This window comes from Mauremys mutica, chromosome 3 (assembly GCF_020497125.1).
Source record: "Mauremys mutica isolate MM-2020 ecotype Southern chromosome 3, ASM2049712v1, whole genome shotgun sequence".
Taxonomy (NCBI): domain Eukaryota; kingdom Metazoa; phylum Chordata; order Testudines; family Geoemydidae; genus Mauremys; species Mauremys mutica.
Genome location: NC_059074.1, coordinates 174,726,126 through 174,746,455, shown reverse-complemented (window position 1 = coordinate 174,746,455; position 20,330 = coordinate 174,726,126). Strand labels below are relative to the sequence as shown.

The following is a 20,330-nucleotide window of genomic DNA, read 5'->3' as shown; positions in this document are numbered from 1 at the left end:
TCCCCGCTGTGAAATATCAGGCAATTTGCCTTAGTTTTGATAAAGCTAGTGGGTCAAAAGCAGGTCTGTTGACTAGCTTCAATGTTAATTATATAGAGAATTGCATCTCTCTATAATATATAGAAATCGCTTCACCCATCATTGAAATGCAGCCATCTCTGGTTTGAAAAGCAGCACTTCTTCTACAGTCCCCAGGAATGCTACATGTCAGTTTAGGATAAAAAGTGAAGAATATTGATTGTATCCACTTGAAACTGCAGTGGGATATCAAGGTTTATGGAAGTCAACACCCTAAATACTTGTTTACAAATGTGAGAATACAGCCTTTTAAAATCCAGCTGACTCTTTTCTTGAGGTTTGTTTTAAAAAAATCTATACTGTAATATATTTCCCTGCACTATGCAAGCAAAGACATGAACAAGGTTAGCATTGAATGGCTAACTTTGAAGGGAAGCACAGCTTAATACAGTAACTCCTCACTTAAAGTTGTCCTGGTTAACGTTGTTTCGTTATTAGGTTGCTGATCAATTAGGGAATATGCTCGTTTAAAGTTGTGCAATGCTCCCTTCTAATGTCGTTTGGCAGCCGCCTGCTTTGTCCACTGCTTGCAGGAAGAGCAGCCCATTGCTGCTAGCTGGTGGGGGCTTGGAACCAGGATGGACCGTCAGCCCCCCTATCAGCTCCTCCTATCAGCTCCCTGCTCCCCTAAGTTCCCTGTGCAGCAGCTGCCCAGCAGGCTAGCAATTGCAGCTGTCCCTTCTCCCACTGCCATGTGCTGCTCCTGCCCTCTTTCTTCGTGTGCGGGGGTGGGGGGGGAAAGAGGGGCGGCTAATGTCAGGGTGTCCTCCTCCCCCCTGCACCCTGCATACCCCATCTTCCATAGAGCAGGGGGGACACACGACAGGGCTCAGGACAGAAGGAGCTTGCTGGCAGCAGCAGCTGCGGTCTCAGCAAGCTGATCTAATTAACAAGGCAGTGTACTTAAAGGGGAAATGCACCTCTCTCTCTCACACACACAGTGTATGTCTCTGTCTGCGATGCTGTCTCTCCTCCCTCCATTCCTGCTGCCTTGTAGAGTGTGAGAGTTAACCCTTGAGGGCTCAGCCAATTTCTAGTTCATCATTTAGCAGTAAGGCATTCCCTGGAAAATATCCCACCTTCTGACTCCTCCACCTCAACCAAGCTTCACAATCATCATCGCTGTGTACCAGTATTAAATTGTTTGTTTAAAACTTATATTTTGTGTGTGTGTGTGTGTATATTATACTACATATATAGTCTTTTGTCTGGTGAAAAAAAATTCCCTGGAACGTAACCCTCTCATTTACATTAATTCTCATGGGGAAATTGGATTCGCTTAACATCGTTTTGCTTAAAGTCGCATTTTTCAGGAACATAACTACAACGTTAAGTGAGGAGTTACTATATAAGCATAGTATTGAAAAAGAATAAAAAGAAACTGATAAAACTACATTTGCTACTTTTCCCCTCTTGAATGCATCTTCCTCTTGTGATCTTGGATTTCTTTTGTTTGGTATTGGTGTGCATCTGATAATATGGTGTGAAAGATAACTTTTTTTTAATTGTTATGTTACATCATGTTAGGTTCTCTGTACACAAAATGGAGTTTAGTACATTAAAAGAAGCTGACAGCTGCATGATGAAGTGTGACATTTATAGTTAAGATAAAAGGTACTGCAGACATATTATGTGAGATAGCTGTGATCTTAACACAATTTGCCACTTTAACATTTCTCTCAATACAAAGGAGATAGCAGCGGTCATTTTTTTGAAATACAGGGAGTAGACCCGTGTCTACCCATGAGCTATATGAATTTAAAAAATATAAGATAGTGCATTTTGTAGGAGAATTAACTTTCACATGTTGTGCTTTATTAAGCACACTTCTGGTACTGCTAAACGACCACTGCTTGTCTAAATTTATCTTTATTCTCACTCAGTTCTGACTTCCCACTTAAAAATGTAATATAGCTATCCTTACTGAAAATGTTTTATTATTCATTTCTTATAAATGAATAAACAGATGAGTGTTCACTTAGCCAAAAGGCATTTGGCATTAATTGGCAATCTTAATAGATGGGTCAAGAACTGAATTATTGTTCTATTAGCTTTTGAACTTGTTATTAAGGTTATTAAGAATGTTGTGGTGATGCTATTTTGGTGTGGGATTTGGCTTGAGCATGATAGAAAATGAGCTATTATCTCTTCCAGCAGCCTCATATCCATGCAGAACAAGGTGTTGATGTGTGCCAAAATAAATCCCTGCAACCTGCACAGAAGTGGATTGGGGGTAAATGAGGATATATGCTATATCAATCTCAGGGAGTTTATTCGGCTCTGTGAGGGTCCATAGGCAGATAAATGGTATCAAAAACTGCGAGCAAGCCTAAAATGATCAGCATGGACTCCTAACCTTTGTCCATAGCTGGAATCACCTGCTGAGGTGATGTGGTCTGTGCCACCATCAGTATGCAGAAGCCAGGCCATTTTAATGACCGTGGGTTTTTTTTGTTTTTTTTTGTCAGGGAACACAGGCTCTTCTAGTTCCTGGCTGATGTGGTAACTTTTATGAGGGCATGTTGACTGAATCTCAGACTTGACAGGGTGGAGGTGATTGTGGTCCTCTCTTTCCTCAGTATTGAATGGGTTCACACACCCTTTCATCAAGGTGTTTGCAATGTAGTGATATTTCTGGATGCCTAAAATGTCAGATGGATTTTGTAGTCAAATCACCTGTTTTCATGTGAGCCTAGTAAGGTGATTCTAACTGTACTTTCTATGTCTTTATCAGTTATTTATTCTCTTATGACCTTAAGACTGGATTACTGAAATGCACTCCATATATGATTAACCTTGGGGGTCACTTGGAAGCTAAAGCTAGTGCTGAATGTTACTGTGTGTTTGCCTAGAAGAACTACAGATGCCATATTGAATCAATTTTCTGAGAAACAGTACTGGTTTCTTTCTTGATTCCTGGTTTAATTTAGGTTGTTGACTTGATCCATTATTCTCTTCATGGTTTAGGTCCTGGTTACCTGGCCCTGATCTACACTGGGGGTCGGGGATCGATCTAAGTTAAGCAACTTCAGCTATGTGAATAACATAGCTGAAGTCAACGTACTTAGATTGACTTACCGTGGTGTCTTCACCGCGGTGAGTCAACTGCTGCTGCTCCCCCGTCGACTCCACCTGCGCCTCTCGTGGCAGTGGAGTACAGGAGTCAGTGGGAGAGCGCTCGGGACTAGAAGCGATAAATCGATCCCCGCTGGATCAATCACTGCCCGCCGATCCGGCAGATACTGAAGACATACCCCTGGGAGCCTGTATTTCTGACCATGTACTGCTATTTCAGCTAAAGTCATCTGAGGTTTTCTATCTGACCGTCCCTAGATTTCAGTGTCTGGGGTTGGGGGTACAGGAACCTCACAGGAGGGCTCTTGGCTCTGGAACTTCTTGTTTCCATTAGCCCACTAAAGTCAGAGTCTGTTGACCTTTAGGGCACCATGCAAGATCCATCTTGCTTCTTTGATTTTTGCCTGAGGGGCTGATTTATAAAAGCGATATATAATTTAACAAGGCATGGACTTCCCCATTGCTGACACTGACCATCAACTATTATGTTGTTTGTGCATAAATAACACGTGATTACACAGTGTATCCGGTTTAACTAATTTTACACTTCTTTTCTGTATTCCAGTACAATAATTTTTCTGCACAATCTGGAGTTCAGAAATGTGACATGCATACTCCTTAGGCAAACCCTCACCAAGCTTTCAAAATGATGTCATCTCTTATAGTAGATTTCCTTTGAATTTTATGGTTGGATTGGGCAGATAAACTTAGTGTTCTGGTAGTAATACTTAAAACCTGGTAAACTTCAAAATCAATAACATTACCATGGGTATGTAAAATTTCAAACAGTTTTTCCAGATAGGATTCAATTGATGTACAAATATATTTTTTTGGACTTTTCGGGGGGCTGGAGGTCGTCTTGTGCTCTTCACAGAATAAAATCTTAAGTCTAGTTTTTTAAGGCTATTTTAAACTGAGCTTTTTATATTAATACTTATTTTAAGGTCTCTTTGTTCTGTTGGAATCAGAGTACACATCTACACTATGAAGCAGTGGCACATCAAGGCAGCCTACAAGCTCAGTTTGTCGTTTTTACTTTATTATGAAGTACAACTATTTGGGTTACTGTGAAACAGGGATTTGTCTAGTTCCTGGACCGTTGAAAATCTTGTTAGCTGCACACCACCCGGCATTGATTTTTTGGTGGTGGTTGTTTGGGGTTGTGGGTGGAGGAGAGGATGTATATTATGTTTGTCACAGATAAAAATGTCTAGGTTGAGTGGTCCCTGACTGGCTGTGTAATGTTGAAAGCAGTTGATCAAGTGGAATATTTGTTTCAACTACTGTGCTTAACCAAAGTGGGGAAAACCCTGATGAAATTAATGTTTTATAATAACTTTAAGCAACAGCAGTGCTGCTGAGTCCTGGAGATAAATTGTGGCATGAAGGTTGAGAGAGAGAGAGAATTGCTGCTGTGAAGTAAGATTATGTAGCAGCTCTGATTGTGTGTTAGGGAACGGTAATACTAATTTAGGAATGCTTCAATTTCAGGGTATTACATTTCATTTGAAGTTTTTACCGTACTGATAAAATGTCTTTCTTTGCAATCACTTTACTTTCTTTTTTCTTAACCACTTAAAACCAAAATAAAGAACATGGTGTGCTCCATTGCACCAATTTATGCAAGTAATACAGACAAGCCATAGTATGAAGATTTCTTCAGACATGGGTAGGATAGGAAAGGGCACTTACCGTTTACAGACAAGGACATCTATACTACCCCCTGTCAGAAGAGATCACCATACTAAAGCTTGTCTGTACTACTTAGTGCGGTGAAGCACTAAGTTAATGTTGCACTTAGTGCAATGAAGCACTTTTTAATGTTGTATTTACCTGCTTAAGCAAGATCAATGCATTTTAATTTCCATATTACAGAGCATAAAAGAAACACCCATCTTCGTCTCAGCCTGTCAGGGCTTGGGATCCTGTGTTTGACTTCATAGTTGTGTCTCCCAGTTAGCAGGAGAGCGAGCTGCAAATATATAAACAAACTAAAGTTACATTTTGCACAGGCATTGTGTACCAAGAGGGTGAGAATGTGGGTTGTATTCTATTTGCAGGTATGATATTGAAAAGGCACTGCATTAAAGAATGATTTCTGAGGATAAAGAGTGTCTCGGAGAGCAAAAGGTCAGCTAACGCAGCTTGGCTTAGCATTGTCAAATCCCATCTGCTTGTCTTCTCTCCACAGGGCAGAATACATTGGATTATTGTACGCTCAAAGTTCAGCAAACCATTTGCACTTTCCCTTGCAAGCGAAAACCTTATAGGCTTGTTGGGACTTTGAGACTGTCATGCTACAGGGGCTAGTACCCTTGGGTGCTGTTAAAGATAGAGATGTACAGTTCAGAGCTGTCATAGTGCCCAACAAATGGAAGGTAAAGATAGGAGACAATATAATTTCTTCTGACTTTATCTTAAGGAAAGTAAAACCATTTGATGCTTAGATGTGTGGGACATAGTGCCTTCATGTCTACTTGAGCTAATTTCTTCATTTTCTTAAAAGAGCACCACTCCCCTTCGGCTGCTGAAAAGAGGTCATTTTTCAAAAACTTTTATCATACAAAACTCTTACGGTTAAACCTTCCCCAATGCTTTAGAGTCAGTAAATAGCAATGGCGGATCACAGAGAGCAGGTGTGAGTTACACAGGTTTAGAGACATAGAATAAGGGGAAATCAACGGTATATATTATAAACTATTTTGACTTAAGTACACAGCATCAGCTGTTTTTGGAGCATATGGGAGTAATTATAATGCAGAACAAAATAAAATAGTATTGTATTGCCTCTTTCATGCAAACTATATTATCAGGAAGATTTATAGAGTTTAATAATCCACTTAATTATAGTAGAGTTGGAGAAAATACATGATTTATTTTTCCATCTGAAATTTGACATGAGTTGGAGGGTCTTTGGGCAGGGAGGTTCAGGAAAGCTGCTCCAGATGTCAGGAATTCCACATTGTAGGGGCACAGAGAGGAGATCCAGCCTAGATCAGCAGAGGCAGAAGGTAAGGAGGTAGAGCTGCAGCTCCATGGCATTAGCTGGAGCATGACTGTTGGAGGTTTATAAATAAAATTGAACTTGATCCAGCAGTGAATGGGAATCCTAAGAATTGTACCCATAATGCACACACACTCTACTTCAATACTGAGCAGTATGATATAGTCTTTGTTTGAAATGGCCTATGGTATTTTCATTATATGAAGAAGCTTGTAGGAATGTAAGGGTTTTTTAGATTGCTATTGAATGGCTTTGTACTTTTTAGTGGGAATGACTATTTGAGCCAATATGACAAATGGATTCATTTGATCTGCAACTTTAGATACAGAGTGTTTGTCAGTCTTTACTTCCTTGTCACTGTGGATGCAATCCCATATTGTTGGGCTTTGTGCAGGCATGGTTGTGTGTGAAAGGAGATGGCATTAATTCCCAAGCCTCCAGGCATGGCTGTAGGGTTCCAGTATAGTGCCCCGCTCCCCAAGGTTTGTACTGGCATTATTAGCCTTTGAACAGAGAACTTAGCTGTTTTGAGGAGCATAATCAGGAGCCCACTTGAATGTCAGCCTGTCTGTTCTGCCCGTGGTGCCCCCATAGCCTCACCACTGGACTTAAAAGGAACAGGGCCTTGCTGCCTGGGCTAGATGAGTATTGTCTTGTGTGCCTATTGTTTGGCTCAGCGTTGCCATCAATGGGAGATACTTTTGTATGTTTCTCTCATCAGCAACTTGCCGTGTTCTTTTGTGTAGGCTAATCTTTGTGGCTGAATGGACACTTGTATATTTTTTGTAATAGTGTGGTGCTCAGATTTAACTTGAAGTGCCTGTCTTCTACCTTGTTGGCATTTGCTTCGGTGCATGCCTAGGCGTTTCTCGTATCCCTGAGTGACTCAGAATTTAGTAGACCAGTTCCACTGGCCCTTTCCTTTTGGGTTGTGTTTTTCTTGGCATAATCCCATCACATCCTTCAGTTATCTGGGAATGCTGGAAGTGGCCTTCTCCAAAAGTGCAACATTACTGCAGACTGTTGCAAAACAAGCTTCCACTAGTGTGAAGGAATGATGGAAGTAGCATCCTTCCCTTCTCGCACATACTTCTCCCCCTGGAGGCTGTCTCTCTCATTTCTGTGATGTTTCCCGCCCTTGCCAGCTGAATGAACAATAGAGGTAAGGCTACTCTTGAACTTGGGTTTTATATGTGGCAGTGTGCTATGCTATTCACTGAACCCTCAAGACTACCTACTGTTTCTTAATATATAACATAAGACACTCTGTGGTCACCTGGAAAAGATTAATATTTTATTGTTGACATCAGCGAATAAGTGCAAACCATTACGAAAGTTTTACTTTTTTAGTAATAATGGTAATAAATTAATGCTGGGATGATGCAATTAAAATTAATACCAGTTTAATTGTTAAATGTACACTGGCAATTTTTTTCTTTTAAGTTGCCTGTTTGAACAGATGAGCGAAGAAAAACCTAATAAAAAAAATCTAATAAGACTCTTCAAGGAATGAGTAACAATCAGTCATGTCAGACTTCAATTAAAAAAAAAAAAACAGCCAATGCTGTTTCATCCCCATCTCACCATGAATTAAAATGGTATATCCTATAAAATATCAATTCAGAAATGCTTAATACTCAGGCAGAGAAAGTTTGTTTATTGAATGTCTATTTCTGAGTAAATTGTCACTTTCAAATAGTCATATTTTATTTTTCACTCTTAACTTGTGTAAGGATTTATTGTTTTTATATATAAAATCTATATAAGCATTTTTATTAAAATTCTTCTTTCATTCATGATGTCTTTAGAGATTTCTGTATTGTGTTAGAAGATTGTCATTCATTATTTCATTAATCTTAAGCAAATAAAAGGTTATCAGTTTGATGGAGTTAAAACTAACCTAAAATATAACTTTTAAAAACAAAAACCTGCCACCTTGCCACCAAAGAATTTTGGATGAGATATAGCTGTTGAGCCATTGCTTAAATAAGTTACATATTTAAAACCCATTGAGAAAATATATTAGAATTCAAAGCTGTGTCAGAAATCCTGGCCTACTTAGAAAGAATGCTTAATGAAAAGACTACTGTACATTTTACTGTATCCCTTACTAAGAGGGTGAAATTCAGGTCAACAGGATAGAAAGCTTCTAGGGCTCAGGAAACCTGAAAAATCGATCACTGAGTAAACATTATTGCAGATCCTTATGGAGAGTAACTGATCTTGAACACAATAATAAGCTTTATAAAAAGGATTTAAATATGTTAGAATGTTCCCAGACCTATCATTGGGTGATATATTGATAGTAATTACTGATGAAATTGCTAGTTGGTCTTTTAATTATCTTAGTATCTTTTAAATTGAGTTCACATTTAAAATTTTAATCTAGGTTTAAAACTAAGAAAGTTGATTTTTTTTTTTTGGTTACTTGGATGTTTTTGTAGTAGCATGTTTCACCAAGAACAAAATACTGAGGTTTTAAAATAAAAATACAGAATGTTCTCATTTATGACAACATTTAAGTTGAAAACAATCATAGCCTAATAACTTGTGGTTGCCATATATTTATTTATATAGGCATTTGTAAAAGCCCATTGCCTTTGCATCCGGAAGCCTCATATTCTATAACAACAAATGCTCCCACTCATAGAGGATGGCCAAATCATCATCGTTATTGCCTGGGATACATTTTTAGCCCTGTATAAAGACCCATATGTTTAAAGGAATGTCATCAACTTAAAACTCCCATTTCTGGCTGAAAATGTTTCATTTCTTATTATTACAAGCAATGCTTAAGGTCACTGAAAATGAAAGAAATCAGAGAGAAATATTTTTCTCCCTCTCGCAGTTTGTGTTCTTAGTGCATTTGGCAGCACTCTGTGTACAGCCAGTTTCGCGGATTCCCTATCTATAGTCAGTCAGTTTCCCTGTTCTATGTGGATCTTGCACAGCAACTCAGGAAAGAAAATAATATTTTAAAATGCAGTTGTAAAACCACAGAAATTGGCAAAGAGATACACAGGCAAGTTTGATCGCCATGAAACTTCTTTTAGTTCATTTTCTTTTTAAATTGACTAGATTCCTGTTGGTGTGCCTTTAAACAGGGTGCATTTATGCTGCTCCTTGTATGCCATCGTAGTCTAATGCTAGCTGGCAATGAGGAGAGGCAGGTAGCATAATTAAGGGCCCTCAACTAAGAATGTCCCACCACTGTCTATTCTTGGACCTGACAGCTGAAACATCCCAGTTGCTGTTAACTGCCATAATAGAAAAATACAGCTTTCTTCTACTCTCTGGGCCAAATCCTGCAATTTTCACTCGTTAGGGATTTTTCCTGAGATACTTGAAGATTTGGCTGAGTAGTAGGAAGTGAAAGTTATCTCCTTTCTGATCTATGGGAACAATACATATTGCTTGCGATGGCAAATATTAGCAAAACGGAAGTTTTAGGGACTGTGAGGTCTGGATAAAAGAAGTTAAAACATTGCCTTTAATTTGGTCTATAGATGGGAATTGTCAGAAGGTGAACTCTCCTCGTGTGTCTCTGTGTGTGTAATTGGATGATAAAGGATTATTTTAATGTCTTGTGGACATAGAGGTGAGGTGATATTATTAGCTTGAATTGTGCAAGCAGCTACTGTGCAAGCTTTTGCCCCACGGCACTGTCAGTGCACCTCAGTGAAGACTGGCAAAAATACTAAACTATATGGTGGCTGAGTCACATCAGATATCCAGTATGTAGTGGATTGAGACCATCGTACTGTTGTTACATCACCATCTTGCAAAGTGCTATAAGATATCTTAATAATAAGATAGCATTTCAACATCTACACCTTCTCTGTACCTTATCTCAGACATTGAGGTGAAAAGCATGTGCGTTAAACCCAGTTTGCAACCCTCTTCTCCCCTTAAGCTCTTAAATTTTATATTGCTTTCCTGCATGGCAGCAGAATATATTACTGTAATTTCAAAGGTTGCAATGAATATTTTATTAATAATTGGAAACTTTGAAGAGGTTTTGCATCAGCCTGTATGCAGTTTACGTGATTATATTTTCTGATGAATGAAAAACAGCGCAATGTTGAAGTTACAATGCTGTTTAAAATCAAAGAGTAAAAAGGTTTCGTGTTTTATTTCAAAAAGTTTTCTTCACATAGTTTTACTTCAGTTAGACTAATGTATTTTGACAATGGTATTTCAAATCTCCTGCATGTTTGACCTGGCTGACATTTTAAGAGAAAATTGATTTATTTTATTTTATTTTATTTTGCTGCTTGGCCATCAGAGTATGTCATTTATATTTTCTGAGCAAAAATGAAATATCCTTTAATAACTTCAGAAATGGTGAATGAGTTGCCATTCTAAAAATGTTCTAAAAATGCATGTTTTTTATTCGCTCCTAGAATGCACATTTAAAACAGCTTCATCAATTTTGGTAATTAAACTATACTGCTTCATATATATTTTTTAAAATTGTGATTTGCTTTTGTATGGGGAATGCGACCCCTCCTAAGTGTTTCTGTTTTACCTTCTGTGTCCCTGGTGGTCCATATGGGCAGACCTTGCAGCCATGGAGAGCCCTGTTGACTTTGCTCTGGTGCCAAGAGTCCACATATGTGGATCAGATTGCAGGATTGGGGCCTGAAATTTCTGCCCCCCCTTAAAGGATCAGTATCATGGAAATCCATTACTCTGACATCTGTATATAGACACTTTTGACACAATTCTTGTGTCAGGGTAGGAGAGTTGGTGCATGCCACGTGAGGGGGTGAGTTTTCATAGTATACCTTCTATTTTATTTCTCAGTTAGAAAAATTCTGGAGTAGAGCTGAGGCTTTCGTGGAGATTTTCACAGTGCTGTGCCATTAAAAGTTGTGTACTCTCCATTTTCTTCTTCAAGCTGTATAATCTGTTGGTTGGTCTTTGTCCTCCACTTTTCCCATGACTCCCACAAAGGCCCCAATCCAGGAAAACACTTAAGCATCTATGTAACTTTTAAGCATATGAATAGTTTCTTTGATTCCCATGTATGGATGTGCTTAAGTGCTTTGCTGGATCAGGGCCTACCTCCAGGGCTTAAACCCTGCAGAGACATGCTAGTACTGTTATCAGCCAAACTTTTACAAAAAGGAAGGTTCCAAGGTTTATAAAATGAGGCTAAAATTGGGTCCAGGGAGAAATTTCAAAACACTCTTGTCCTTCCTCTAGCTGCGACTATCCTGTGTCCATTTGCTTATTTGATATAGGTCTAACTAGATTAATATAGACTGTGATAAATTTTTGCTCTCAGATTCTTTGCTCTCTAAAAACACACTTATGCAAATTTATTCCATATTGATTAGTTTTTCTGTAGTTAGGAAACACTTATGCCAAACAGTTGTATAGAAATTGAGCAGTCTTCCTTAAACTTGACTTGTTGACATGATATCTATGTGTGTGTTCAGCAGTATAAAATAGTTAAAAATAATCTTTTCTGTTTTGCAACAAAGTCATTTTGATTTTATTTATTTTTAGTTTTTATGCTTAAGTGAAACTCTGCTAACTTTAAAGCCTGTTAGTGATCTGTATGCTCAGGAGGTTCAGTTGGTAATTATCTGAGTGATTATTATAGGAAAGCATTTCTGTTGTAATCTAGAGCACTTGCACTGATTAACCTTTTGTGATTTTGACAAGAGCCTTTGAATTCATATGTGAGAGCCTTTGAATTCACAACTTCTGTGATAGAGAAGCAGGCAGATCAGATGTCACCGGTATAGTGCTTTCTAAGCCTAGCCTGGAAGCTGCCATTGTCAGCTTATGTTAAAGCTATAATAATAAAGGATGTGAAAAGTATTACATGACCGAGCAGTGAACTTAATGTTAACTGTACATCTTATTTTTTATCAGAGGGGGGTGATAAAAATCTTTGAATGTGAAGTACCTGATGCCACAGTCAGTTGGTATATTTTGTGGCTGTGGTTTTGAGGAGTCTTCCATAAGAGGGAAACAAGTAGGCATTAAGTTTGCTATATTGGCTTTAAGCATCATTGGGTAATGAAGTTCTTTTCAGAAACGTTATGAATTATTTGTCAGTCTATAATAATGGTAGTTGCCATTTAAAGATGTGTGTAAAAATTTTTGTGCGCCTGTAAACTGTTAATTTGAACATTCACATTATTCACTGTTTTTCTATTATGCCAGTAAATGTACCATTGGGGGGAAAAAGATATTAACGACCCACATATAATTTTAAGCCATCGCTCTTGGAGTGTGCCCAGATCAGCTGTGGACAGCTTCTGGGGTGGCTTATAAAAGACCCCAGCCTTCTCCCATCCTGCCTTCCTTCTCCTATTTTTACATCCACAGCAGGTGAAGCACCCGCATCCTCTCCGGGGGCTGCGCTTCAAACCCTCTGCCATGTGACACCAGAGCCGAAATCTACTCTTGGACCTTTTTCCCTCCACCCTCTTTGATCTTTGGTTCAATCACCAGTCTTCCTACTCCTCCTTCCTGTGTCTGTCAGGCTCTTTCTGTCCATACATCTTCTCTTCCCTCCCTTCCTACCCTGTTACCCCACCACCCTGACCCTCTTCTACCAAAAAGAGACCATGGATTTTAGTCTGACCATTTGCTTGTATTCTCCCCCCCCCCGGCCGCCTTTTTTTTCTTTGTCTGTTTAGTTTGTCACCTCTTTGGGACAAGACGCATCAATTTCTATGTATTTGTACAATGCCTAGCAGAATAACCTACTGGCCCCAATTGGGGCCCTGCGACCCTATCTGAGTAAAAATAACAGTCATTACATTATAACTAATTTAGTTAATTTGTCATAAAAACAAAGACCCTAGTTTGAAAATGTGTTCTAGGTTTATACTATTAAAATCTTATTGGGTTCACAATGGAAAACAAAATATATTTGGTTCCTTATGGCAAGTACACCACAGGGTTTATTTATAACCACATATCAGGACTGATTCTCTAGTGCATTAAACTGCTTTGTGCTGCGCTGGTGGTGCAGCTTAATACCAGCTTATCTGGCTTTTGAAGGATCTACTTTGCATCGAGGGAATCTTTGGGTGTTGTGACTACTATGCCACCCACCTCTTGGCTGTTGGCATAGGGAGTGTGTCCGGAGCATCCCTGTGACCCAGTGATCCTTGACTGTCAGACCAGCCTCTTGATGGGGATGGAGGGGAAAGGCCCTGGTCACTATTGTAAATTCAGCCTTCATGGCTTGTTTGGGGCCTCAGGTGCAGACGGGCCTGTTTATTTGTCAGTTCACATGAGGACTGGCTGATATCCATTTCACTAACATGCTGAGTCCTAGTAGGTAATTCTGTTCAGTCTTTCATTTCTTCAAATTCTCTGTGTATTATGATTGGCCCTCTTATGAATGGTTTTGATATTTTATAAGGAGGTGCTTTGCTGTGTCTTACTGGCTCATTGTCTGTTTCTGCATAGTGTAGTATTAGGAACCATTGGGTTTAATCTTGAGAAGCAATTTTGTGCTGCTAACCCACCCAATTCTAACCTCCCATGGGTAGGTTTGCCCTACATGCATATTTCTGCCATTCTCGAAGGCCCGGATCTGCACTTCGATATTCGTGGAACATCTTGCACAATGGTATTCCATGTCATGATTTCCGGAGGTAGGCAGAGACACCTTACCAACATGGGATAGTTCAGAAGAACAGTTAAATCAAGCATCCTGTCTTCTCTGGTCTGTCATGCTGGGGAGAAGAGGGAGCTTACACATTTTAACATTCATTGGGCAAGACTTCTGTTTGCTGTGAATGGGAGGGAGCAATGTCTGCGTAGTTAGCCCAAGAGTCAGATTTTGTAAGTAGATGCCAACCCTGAGAGCTCAATATGTGAGGGGCTGGCTGCAACATCACCTCTTAGGTTCCAGCAATGGACCAGGTATCCAGGTTACAAATGGAGAGAGCTTGAGTTTGGTAAGATCTTCTTTCCTGTGTGCAATTAGTTATTTCATAAAAGTGGCAGCCAGTTTTGTCCTCTGTACTGTCTCTTGATTTGCAGCCTGGCATTCTCAATCAAGAATCAGTACTTAATCAGCACTAAATCAAATTAACTGAGATGCTAGGTAAAATTTTCTGGAACACCAAAGTTCCAGTTTAAGCCTAAGTCTCGTTGAAAGTCAATGGGGCTTGGACTTTTAAGTGACTTAGGCTCTTTTGAAAATGATACTTTCTGTGTACATGTTACTTAATACTCTCTGGGTGGTTTTTAGGTTGACAGTTGCTGTATAAAAATATCCTGATATTGCTACCCAGTACATTTTCAAAGTGATCATTTAGAATTTAATTAATAGATAGTTCAACTATAGATGTACAGGGTACAATGAGACTTTTATGTTGTGGAGAACTAATGTAATGAACCAGAGTTAAATTTTCACTTTATGACAAATATCTACAAACATCAATAATGTCATTTAAATTTCTACAACTCAGATTCTGAGGAAATTTCAGAACTTAGTAACAGAAAATGTCGTACTCTCATTTTTAGTATGAAATCATTGTTATATAAAAATAAACTTTTCATCTGTATATGTAATTATCTCAGACTAATTGAAACTAGACTCAAAAGCCAGCTAACTAGTAGGCCTATGAAAATGAACATTGAGATGCAGTGGTATGTGTGCATTTTAGGCCTTTGAATTATAAAAAAAAAAGTTCATTAAGTATAGATTTCCGCTTATATTTCTAACAATGAGGAAAAGATTGAGAAAAGAATGTGTCTTGATCATAACTTTGTGCTGCTTTCATTTGTAATAAAACATTTTCTCTCAGTTAAGGCATTCACATGGATTTTTTCCAGGCAAAAAAAGAGAGATTAAATATCTACAATACTGAAAAATACTAACAAAAGTAATTATGCAGTGCTGCTCTTTACATAAAACCACAGTTGTTTTCTACTTCTATTTTTCAGTTTCCATAGCTAGACGTGTACAAGACCCATTAGCTGAGCTAGTGAAAATTGAGCCCAAGCACATTGGAGTTGGAATGTATCAGGTAAGGTAATGCAGATCATTTAATCTAGTAATTCAACATGATATAGTGCAACACAAAAACACTGCTTTGTAATTAAGTGTCAACTAGTTATGTGTCTACTTTAAAAGATTTGTGTGGAATAGATGGGATGGTACTCAATATTTATGTTGTATGGATTTTTTTATTCTCTGGCTTTAACAATTGTGATTTAGATTTAGAAATGGCTAAAGCCAGATTTATAGTCTGTTTAAAACATCAGTTGAAACTGGTAACCCGATCTGTAATGATGTGATCTCTTTCACATCATTACAGCAGTGGGGTTTTATTTCTTTTTGTAAAATAGTATGAGATATTGATCCTCCATTTAGAAGCCATTGGTTGGCGCCATTATCTACATTCTTTCTTCCCTTACTGTTTGTAATAAAAACATTGATTTCAGTTTTTCTTTCATTTACGAAAGCTGAACTGGAAAATGTTTGACAATTCTTATATAGTTTTGTGGGTTTCTTGAGGTTATTGGGGGAAGGGGGCAATAGTTAGTTTTAAATAGTTTTTAAATCTTTAATGTTATTGAGAAGTAGTTTAGTGACTGTCATTTTATTGCATCTGCCTGTCTGTCTTACACAGAAACACACTGTAAGTACTACATATAATATAAATAAATATAAAGTATTGCCCTCAATTGAGGAAACCACTTAAGCACTTGTTTAAATCCCAGTGACTTGAATAGAGAAATGCCAAAAGTGTAAGGAACGTTAAACATGTGCTTAAGTGCTCTCTTAAACAGAGGTGCTTTCATGAATCCAGGAGATGGAGCAGAAGTAAAAGCTGAAAGGTTTGAAGAAATAAAACACACTGTATTTAATTATATTGTTCAGAGGTCACGTAGCTTTACATCCAGGTAAGTTCATGATAATGTTGAATATTTTCTTTTTAAAATAAGAGAGATGTATCCAGTAACATGTATTATTGCAAAAGATTGTTGGTCAACAATTCATCTAGTGAAGGTTGCTCACTGTGCCATTGTTGTTAGAAATTACTTTTCTAGATAAAGTATACTATAATTCTAAGAATAACTGGGATTCTGATTGACTGTTTTTTAATGTAATAAATATAGTAAAGATCCTTCTTGTAAATTGGTTGGTTGATATCAGTCCTGTTCATTATAATCTTACATAAAGTGCAAATTAAAAGCATCCATTTCTTATGCAATGTAAAGTATCTTTCTGATAGTTGCTTTATTTTTGCTGTTGATTAATAGGAAAAGAAGTTTAGTAATCTTATTAAAATAAGTTGCATATTAACCTGCACTTCTGATGCTGTGCCTTGCGGGTTTAAAGAGATGAATTGATCATTCTATGATGATGTATCATATAAGGTGTATATATACATGTAATTTGAATCCATTATAAAATTCTAAAAACTATGCCTCGAGGCTATCTGACCTACAAGTGTGTGTACACTATCAACTTGGAAAATCACGCTTCATCTTAAAATGTTGTATCAATTATTGTTGTAAGTAACCTTAGGAGGAGATGGTACTTTTCCTCTTTTTAATTTTGCTGTGTGTATTTGATAGCACTTAGTGGATAGTAAGTTTCACTCAGTTGCTGGCCTCAGTTGCATCTCTGTGGTGCACTGCTCTGTGAGGAGCCCATCTGCACACTCACCCAAAGCTCTTCACAAGGGTGCTTATAATTACAGCAGCAGCAAAGCAGGTGTTTGCACAGAGCGAAAGGAGAAAGGCTGATCTGCAGCATGTTTTGTTTTGTTGCTCTTGAGACCACCTAAAGACCCTTAATAAACACAGTAAAAGAGTAACTACTCCCTTTATCGTTTTTAAATAAAAAGTCAGAATATACTACTGGAGACCTGAAGGCGACTATATCAGAAAACTGATATTTTGCAATTGGCTAATTCTAAAAAAAGTCCAATTGACAGCATCCCTTTAAACATGTGGTGAATTTATAGATCTCACATCACAGCACCTAAAAGGCTCTGCATATGCACACGTTATCTGCTACCACCAACATATATGTTGTGCAGTAAGCCCACTGCAGTACTTTTGAAGATTTAAAATCGTAGCTCATGTTCTAAATGATTATTTAAAACTTTAGAAGAAGGGGATTTCAAAATAGCAACTGCAATTCAGGCAGGACACTGCGAGTTTTCCCACTGGTTCTTTGCACTTAAGTCACATTGTGGTGCAAATAATACTCTTAGGTACATAAACCTCCTGTCAGAAGGTTTTAAATGAAAATATCAGCCCATAAGCTATGAGATGCTTGTTCATTGGTATAAAGGAATTTTGAGTTACCCGAGCATACTGTGACACTTTTGAAAACAAATTGTATTACCATGTTTCAAAGTTTTGCTGTTCTTTGGGCAACAGAACTCTTTGTGAGGGGGAAAATATTAAGCTATTATGACTCGTCTTCCTTTGGGGAAAACAGTTATTTGTTTACATCTTAGCAGTTAGAGATGAAAAAAGATCTATTTAGATCATTGAGTGATTGTAGGATATAGTTCCTCAATAAAGAATGTATCAGATGCAGAACTGAATCTTATCCAAAATAATTTTAAGGGTTATTTTACATTTGCCTGTCCTTGGTGCTAGGTTTTTTTACTAATTTCTAAGATGAAATATATCAACATACATAAAGATAATGGACTTCTGACAAAGAACATTATTTTATTCACCCACTATAACAATAAACCTATGATAGCCCCTTTATATGACCACATTCCAAAATGAGCTCTCTAGTGTGTCCAGAAAGTTAACAAATCCAAGGTTTGGTTCCCTTGGCGTGGAGGAAGAACAGCTACTAGAGGAGGGGGATCATAAATGAAAGTTAAGAATTTTCATGCATGTTTTTCAAAATTGAGAATATCAGCAGGTTGGTCCCTCAGTGTGATTTCCAGGGGCGGGCCAACTGTGCTATTACCATAAGCCCCAGCTTATGTGGGTGTGCCACACCACTGTGTCACTCTGCCTTTTTTCACCCCTTTCTCCACTAATTGACTGGCTGTTTTTAATTGTTTTTTGTTTTGTTCAGCCACTTCTGGTGGTGTGGCAAAAATGTTTTCTACCTTGGCAGGCAAAATACTTATGGCCAACCCTGGTGATTTCTCCCAGTTAAATCCTGACCAAGACTTCCTAAACTGGGTGCCTAAATTTAGAGTTTTAAGTCCATGGTTACGTTCGTAAATCTCGGCACGATTTTCAAAAATGCTGAGGACTCAGTAACTCCCAGTGAATTGAAAGGGAGCTGCTGGATATTAATACCTTTAAAACAATGAGGCCCCTCATACAGGCATAATCAGTTTATGGCACACTGGGAGGGATTTGACCCAATCATGTAGGTCGGTGGGGGCTAATCACAATAGCATTAAGTGGTGAATGGGGAAAGGTAGGCACCATCTGTCCATATCGTTTCCGCTAGTGCTCTATCTGCCTGATGACCAGGTGTGAATGAAAGGTGAAGTTTAAGAACAAGGTCTCCAAGTAGCCAGCCTTTATTTCATCCGTTGATACTGTGGTGATCTCTTATATTAATTGCCAGGAGCGTACCAGAGCAGAATGTTAGAAAGGCAAGTGTTTTCTTAGAAAGAAAAGGAAGAATCTCAGCTGTAACAGCAACTTACCTGGCATGACCCCTGTTTGCAGGCAAACTGCTTAGTTGTCAAACCATAAGTTCTGAGAGATGGTCTCTGAATAAGATATACTCAATTTCAGTTTGCATGACCTGCAAGAGACCTTAAATGGATAGTTTTGTACCTCCACAGAAAGGCAAGCTGCCAAAATTCTGCACCAGATTCAGAGCCTCCTGTATGCTGGTAATGGACGCATTTTACACCAGCTAGCCAGTAGCCCTTATGTTTGTCTTTCCCCTCCTTTCTGCTTATCCTAAAGGTCCTATGAACAGTGAAAACAGATGGAGGAATGTTCCTTCTAGTAACTTCTGAGTGGCCTGGCAGGCCATTGTACGTGGTACTCAGCTGACAGTCCCATCACCTATGCTCCCCATTCTCATGCCCCAACTTACAAACCTGTTGTTACAAAGCCAGTTCATTGCACTTCCCCTGAAAACTTCTTAAAGGCCTGACATGATTCTGGATATTTGTCTCGCTTCTACTTGTCCTCTGATAGGGAAAGGGCTTGGCATTCCTGAGATGTCATTAGACCTACACTCCTACTTACAGAGTTGAATTAATGGTCTCACTGCATTTATCCTATATTTGGACTGCTTCCAGTTCACTTGTTGCTAAATGGACTGGATCACGCACCTCTGACATTCCCCAGGGTATGACGTGGACTGCTGAACTGCTGTGTCCCCTCAGCTCTATAGCCAGAGGTGCCTTTTACACTGCTTTGCTGTGAACAGCCACTGTTCCCAGTCCTGCTCATACAGTCACTAGCATGTAAAAGCACTCCCAGCTGAATACATGAATTCTGTCCAAGCCACTCATGAATTACATACAGGGCAACACCCGCATATTCCTAGCCCCAGCCTTCTACCCCAGAAATGTGTCTTATACTGTTCAGTATCCCCCGGGACAGTACAAGCTCATAGTAAGTTTGTCATTTCAATAAAGGAAAATGATTGTGCACCAGCTTTGTTGCCTCAAGTGAAGTTTCCCAAACACTTCAAACCAAACACTTAGTAGATTAGATAAAACATTAAAACAACTATATTAACTACAATAAGACATATTTTAAATGGTTACAAGTGATAAGGCATATAGTCAGAATTGGTTACAAAAGAAATAAAAAGATAAAATTGCAAGCTAATCCCTAAATTTTAACAAGCAAGTGAACCTAAAAGCAAAAGGTTTGTCGCACTATAAGCTGCAGCACATTTCACAGTCTATGTCCCCTTCCAGTCTGTGACCCCTCCCCTTAGTTCAGTGCCATTCAGGAATTTGTTGATGTCATGAACAGAGAGATGGGAGGTGGAGAGGTGCTGTGGAGGTCACCATCTCTTATACCCTTCTTCCCACACTGAGCTATCCCCTCCTCCCTGCCCCCCCCCCCACTAAAGAATTATATATTGCAAAAGGAGGCATTAGATCTCACTCCTCTTGTAAAGTGGTCTCCTCCTGGGCAGAGAGAGAATCTGCCTCAGTAGAAGAAATTTATTGAACAACATACCCCTCCATGTGCCATTCTTGTCTGAGTGCGG

General features: G+C 38.7%; 1 protein-coding gene across 3 annotated transcripts in view; it reads left to right on the top strand.

Moving 5' to 3' along the window:
* SRBD1 (S1 RNA binding domain 1) overlaps positions 1–20,330 on the top strand; it is a 257,032-nt gene that overhangs the window by 151,731 nt on the left and 84,971 nt on the right. For all 3 annotated transcript variants that reach the window (XM_045011858.1, XM_045011857.1, XR_006578521.1), the window contains exon 18: positions 15,086–15,168. In XM_045011858.1, the coding sequence (XP_044867793.1) occupies positions 15,086–15,168 (83 nt within the window). The remainder of the gene's footprint in view (positions 1–15,085; positions 15,169–20,330) is intronic.